This window comes from Quercus suber, unplaced genomic scaffold (genome assembly GCF_002906115.3).
Source record: "Quercus suber isolate HL8 unplaced genomic scaffold, Cork oak 2.0 scaffold_23, whole genome shotgun sequence".
Taxonomy (NCBI): domain Eukaryota; kingdom Viridiplantae; phylum Streptophyta; class Magnoliopsida; order Fagales; family Fagaceae; genus Quercus; species Quercus suber.
Genome location: NW_027069488.1, coordinates 648,253 through 654,949, shown reverse-complemented (window position 1 = coordinate 654,949; position 6,697 = coordinate 648,253). Strand labels below are relative to the sequence as shown.

At 44.9% G+C, this 6,697-nt stretch overlaps 1 protein-coding gene across 1 annotated transcript; it reads left to right on the top strand.

Annotated features, from left to right (window-relative positions):
- Positions 1-854: 854 nt before the first annotated feature.
- Positions 855-2,117, top strand: LOC136064257 (uncharacterized). The gene has a single exon (XM_065765788.1). The coding sequence runs from the start codon at positions 855-857 to the stop codon at positions 2,115-2,117; it is 1,263 nt and encodes a 420-aa protein (XP_065621860.1).
- The last annotated feature ends 4,580 nt before the right edge of the window (positions 2,118-6,697 follow it).

The following is a 6,697-nucleotide window of genomic DNA, read 5'->3' as shown; positions in this document are numbered from 1 at the left end:
ACTCTACGGCTGGGAATAAGCTGTTGACGTTCATGGACGCGTTCTCAGGGTACAACCAGATAAAAATGGCTGACGAGGACCAGGAGAAAACCGCCTTCATTACCAGTCAAGGGCTTTACTGTTATAAGGTAATGTCGTTTGGACTGAAGAACGCAGGAGCGACTTATCAGAGGTTGGTAAATAAAATGTTCTTCAAGCAGATAGGCAGGAATATGGAGGTGTACGTCGACAATATGCTCGTCAAGAGCAAGGAAGAGCTTGCACATCTAGACAACCTTAAGGAGACATTCGATACCCTCAAACAATACCAAATGAAGCTGAATCCTGGTAAATTTGTTTTTGGTGTTGCCTCCAAAAAATTCCTAGGATTCATGGTGTCTCAAAGAGGAATAGAAGCAAATCCTGAGAAGGTACAAGCCATAATCAGTATGGCATCACCTAAGACCGTCAAGGAGGTCTAGAAGCTCACAAGCCGGATTGCAGCACTCAACAGGTTCTTCTCTAGAGCAACGAACAAATGCTTGCCATTCTTTAAGACCCTGAAGCAAGCCTTTGAATGGACCGACGAATGTGAAGCGGCATTCCAAGAGCTCAAACGTTACCTTAGCAATCCGCCTCTTCTAAGCCCGTCCAAAGAAGGTAAAAACTTGTATTTGTACTTAGCTGTATCATCTATAGCCGTCAGTGCAGCCTTAATCCAAGAAGAAGATAGGAAATAGCTCCCAGTTTACTACGTCAGCCAAGCTTTCCAAGGACCTGAATCCAGGTACCCAAAAATCGAGAAAATCACATTCGCATTAATAGTAGCCTCACGCAAGCTCAGGCAATACTTCCAGGCAAATCTAATCTTAGTGATGACGGACCAACCCATCAAGAAGTCTATGAGCAAGCCCGAAGCAGCTGGGAGGATGGTCCAATGGGCGATTGAACTCAGCCAATTCGACATGGAATACCATCCCAGGACGACCATTAAAGCACAAGCGTTGGCAGACTTCATCGTCGAGTTTACCTATCCAGATGAGCCCAACCATGCTAGCAAGGACAAAATATGGGTAATGCAAACTGATGGCTCATCAGCCCAAAAAAGAGGGGGAGTAGGGGTCGTCATAACCACTCCTGACGGAGAAGTATTGAGATATGGAGTTCAGCTAAAATTCCCAGCCACCAATAACGAGGCTGAGTACGAAGGAATTCTGACAGGCTTAAGGCTCAGAAAAGGGCTTGGGGCCAGGAACCTGTTGGTCCAGAACGACTCAAAGTTAGTAATTGGGCAGATCAGAGGAGAATACGAAGCAAAAGAAGAAAGAATGCAGAAATACCTCAAATTGACGAAGCACTTGACTCAAGAATTCGAAAGAGTGGAGTTCCTCCAAATCCCGAGAAGCCAGAATAGGGCCGCAGACGAAGTTTCAAAGATAGCCTCGTCGGAAGAAGCAGAATCAAAGACAGACCTGATGATTGAGATACATAAAAACCCTAGCATAGAAGAAATTTTAACATTCGCAGTCCAAAGCACAAGTAGCTGGATGACGCTCATCATGTCCTTCCTCCAGGATGGCCACCTACCTCAGGACGCAGATGAAGCCAGGAAGATCAAGAAAAGAGCCGCCAGATTCACGATTCTCAGTGACACCTTATACAAAAGGGGTTTCTCCATGCCCTACTTGAGGTGCATTGACGAAGGAGAAGCCGAATACGTCCTGAGAGAGGTCCATGAAGGAATTTGTGGAGACCATGCAGGACCAAGATCCTTGGTGAGAAAGATTATGCGAGCAGGGTACTTCTGGCCAACCATGCAAGATGACGCATCAAGGTTCGTCAAAAAATGTGACAAGTGTCAGAGGTTCGGGAATATTCAACAACTGCCATCAGAAAAGCTGACGACGATAACATCTCCATGGCCGTTTGCACAATGGGGAATCGACATCATTGGCCCCCTGCCTCAAGGCAAAGGTCAGGTAAAATTCTTGCTAGTTGCTATTGATTATTTTACTAAATGGGTTGAAGCAGAGGCATTGGCGACCATCACCGAGACCAGAATCCAGGGTTTCGTGTGGAAGAATATAATCTGCAGATTCGAGATTCCACGGACGATCATATCAGACTACGGACGATAGTTCGATTGCCAGGGTTTCGAAGACTTCTACTCGGGCCTGGGCATCAAGAACCAGTTCTCATCACCAGGCCACCCACAGGCGAATGGACAGACGAAAGTGATGAACCGCATGTTGCTCAAGATCATAAAGACCAAACTGGACGATGCGAAGGGTGCCTGGCCAGAAGAGCTGCCCAACGTCTTGTGGGCCTACAAAACCACGGCTAGAACTCCAACGGGAGAGACCCCCTTCAGACTTACCTACGGTACGAAAGCAGTGATCCTTGTCGAAGTGGGAATAACCAGCACCAGACGAGAAGCGTTCAATAAAGAAGAGAATGACGACCTACTACGAGTTGACCTAGATTGCCTTGACGAAGTACGAGATAAAGCCTTCAGCAGGATGACAGAATACCAGAAAAAAATGACAAACTACTACAACAGAAGGGTGAAGCTCAGGCGACTCAACATAGGAGACCTCGTCCTGCGCAAAGTGACCCAAGCAACCAAAGACCCAACTCAAGGAAAGCTCGGCCCCTCGTGGGAAGGACCATACAAAGTCATTCACTACTCTAGACAAGGCAGCTACCACCTGGAGACCTTAGACGAACAAAGGCTCCCAAGACCATGGAACATTGATCATTTGAAGAAATACCATCAGTAGATGTAATGGAAAGACGTATTCGTCATTAACAATCAATAAATGAACTATTCAGCCAATATTTGTGTACGAACAGGCCTGGTCCAAAAGAAACTAACAAAAGCCAGAAATGGCTAAGTAACAAGATTCCGCCTTGACGGATGTACGTTACTGACGAATATAATATCACTAAGAGTGATTAAAAAGCCAGAAATGGCTAAGTAACAAGATTCCGCCTTGACGGATGTACGTTACTGATGAAGATAATATCACTAAGAGTGATTAAAAAGCCAAAAATGGCTAAGTAATAAGATTCCGCTTAGACGGATGTAAGTTACTGACGAATAAATCCACCTAAAAGCCAAAAATGGCTAAGTAACAAGATTCCGCCTTGACGGATGTACGTTACTGACGAATATAATATCACGAAGAGTGATTAAAAAGCCAAAAATGGCTAAGTAACAAGATTCTGCCTTGACGGATGTATGTTACTGACGAATATAATATCACGAAGAGTGATTAAAAAGCCAAAAATGGCTAAGTAACAGGATTCCGCCTTGACGGATGTACGTTACTGACGAAGATAATATCACCAAGAGAGATTAAAAAGCCAAAAATGGCTAAGTAATGAAATTCCGCCTAGACGGATGTAAGTTACTAACAAATATATACGCGCCAAATTGGCCAAATAGTAAAATGCCAGAAGAAAAGGCTAAATGGCAAGACTCCATCTTGACGGAAGTACGCTATTGACGACTAAAAAAAAAAAAAAAAAAAATCTAAATGGCAAGACTCCATCTTGACGGAAGTACGCTATTGACGACTAAAAAAAAAAAAAAAAAAAACAAATATAAGGTGCCACCAAGATGACAGACACGGCAGGCATGCATCAGATAAAAACGTGTAATCACGAATACAAGTAAGTGCCAAAGAAATAAAATTAAAGCCTGAAACTAGCAGGCCAATTACCACTGTCTTTACAACTAAGAGCCCATAAACGCTGGGCTAAAAACGCTGTCCTCAAAATAAATAAAATTGTTCAGCAAATAGATTTACAAAAAGAAATAAACGCCCAGAACACGACGGGCAACACAAAAAGAAAGAAATTTTTGCAAAGTGTCAAATTCGTCCAGAAGCATCGTCAGCAGGGGCATCCTCGATACGAGCGGCTTCATCAGGAGTGTCAGCTGGAGCTTCAGTCTCAGTGGCAGATGATTGAACAGCCTCGTCAGCCGCCATTTCTTGATCCACCTCTTCCAGATCCAGCGCCTCCATGTTCACTCCAGAAGGGTGCTTGACGAGGTATCTCCTCAGAAGCTCAAAACCCTTGAAATACCAACTGAAGAGCACGGTGTTGTACTCGTCAGTGGTCTGAAAGGCTGCTACTGATCTGGCTGCAATGGTCTTGAGGCTCTCCTTGGCTGCAATAATCTGCTCGTCCTTCTCAATGGTTAGTTGGCGCTCCACCCTAAGATCGTCTGTTAGCTTTTTTGCCTGCTCTCTCAAGGTATTCGCCGTACCCATGGATTCAATAAGATCTTTCTTCAAGGCAGAATTCTCCGTCTCCAATACCTCTACCCTAGAAGTTAGAGACGCCACCTTTGCCTCCTGAGTAAGATACTCAGAAGAAAGATGAAGACTCTCCCCCAGCACCTAAAAGAGAGTTAGAGGCATTAAAAAAAAAAAAAAACCTGAGGCAGCGGTACTTGAATGATCTTATGGATGTGGCCAGCGGCTACCCCACTAAGGGGGGCACCGGACAAGGCCTTTAAGTCGGCAGCTGTTATTACTTTGTGGGCCCTGTCCACTGCCATTTTCTCGTCGTTCCAAATGGTAAGTGGATGAGAGTTAGCCTTCTCCTTCTCCTTCCCTTTTTTCAGATAGACATGGCCTTTTTGAAACGGGAGTGCCACCTATCTCTTCCAGTGACACAGTTGGAGAAGCTGTCCTCGTCATCTCTCCCACCGAAACAATCGGGTGGACGGAAGTAGTTGGAGCAACGGGAGTGCCTCTTCTGGTAACACGCACTGTCTTCTTGCCGAGGTTGGACAGCGGCTTATCTTTCTTCGACCTCATTTTAGCGTAGAGGTCCTTGTTAAACTTCGTCGTCATTTCTGCCAGAAAAGAGCAACATAAGAATAAACAAACAAAGGAAGAAAGAAAGAAAAACGCTGACGGGTTCAACACTTACTCTTTTTTCCTTCAATTTCAATGTTTCGCAAAACGAAAGAGGAAGGATCCGGGCCGAGATTGTAAAAAGCAAGTGTCCTCGGGTCTACCAAGTCGTCCCAGCTCTCAATTGTCTGGGCGTATTCAATTGCTTGCTCAACTCGTTCCTTGTACCTGCTCTTGAGTTTAGGTCATCTCTTTGCTGCAAAAAGGAGGATAACAAAAAAAAAAAATTGTTGTGACGACCACAAGCAAATGAATACAACCAAACTAAAATGACAAGGAGGGAAACTGATGCACCTAAGGTCGGGGTTCCCCACCGACGAAGCAACCTTGGAATGTCACCCCATTCCTGACTGGAGGGAGTCTCAAAGTCATCCCTGGACACAAAGAAAAATCTTGACTTCCAATATCTGAAGGACGAAGGCAGCCCTCTAATAATCCTGGTCCTCCTCTCCCAAGGAACCAGCTCATAATACCCATACTCCTTTGACTCTTTCAAACGATAAAGGTGGACGAGTTCACCCACCTTAATCATATCCCCATTAGCAGCCAACCATATCTCCATACAGTTGACTACTATTCTCCATGAGTTGGGCATTAACTGCCCAGGGGCAATCCCAAAATGGCTCAAAAGCTCCATGAAGAAAGGGTGGACGGGGAATCTAAGTCCATAGGTAAAGGCAGCCTCAAAAAAGCACACCTCACCTGGGAAGAAATGACAAGCCCTATCCTCGTCACTAGGCCGACGAACGCGAACCCTTTCTGGGAACTGGAACCTATCCTTAAATCTACTCACCGTCTCGGCATCCAGACCACAAACCTCTTCAAGGGCATAAAAAGCCTTAACGGCGCGGGGAGAAGAGACAGCCGTATCCCCCTCCACTGGATTGCCGCTAGACGACAACCCAGTCTCGAGATCACTGGATCTGACCTCAGACATTATCTTCTCCTTCCTCACCTGACCCTCGAACCAGTCAATTGATTGCCTAATTAAAGGCAACAATTCAGTCAATACCACACTAAGACCACTACCCTCAAAAACAAAATTTTCAAAATCTGAGAAAGTGCCTAAAGCCCCCCCTAAGCGCGCAAAAAGAAAAGAAACCGAGGGACAAACAACTCTAACCTCAGAATTACCAACCATGAAAACCCAACAAAAACGCAGAAAAGGAAAGCAACACAACTGAATCACAGGTAAATTAAAAACAAAAAGAAGCAGGAAAAGAGAAAATTAGGAACAGTACCACAACAAAACCAAGAAAGGAAAAGCGAGAGGGAAGGAGAAACATACCTTAATCAATGGCGGATTGAGGAAGCTCTGCTTAACCAGCGTACCAACTCAAAGAAAAATGGCAGGAAAAAGCTAAAGAAGAGCAATGATTGAAATGTGAAGAAGAAAAATGAGGAGAGAAGGAAGTTAAAAGTAAAAGCTCGAAAAACGGAAAGATCGGCGGGAAACCCAATAGTCTCATCACTTGGGACATTAATTGTACCAATCAGCACGCGCCACGTAGGCCACGATCTGTGAAGCGCCGCCGCTTCGCACTTAATACGGAGCAGAACCCCAAGAGTCATTTACAACCTGTAACCTTTCATATTCCATGATCGTCACTAAAACGACGAACACATAATCGGGCGGCAACTGACGAGATTGATAAGTACTGACGAAATTGGCAAGTCTATCCTATGTGGACGAGTCCTTCGATATGAACGAGTATACCCTCAAGACAGACGATGTGGAAAACAACACTACTGACGAAGGCATCCAGGCCATTTAATACAATCAACTA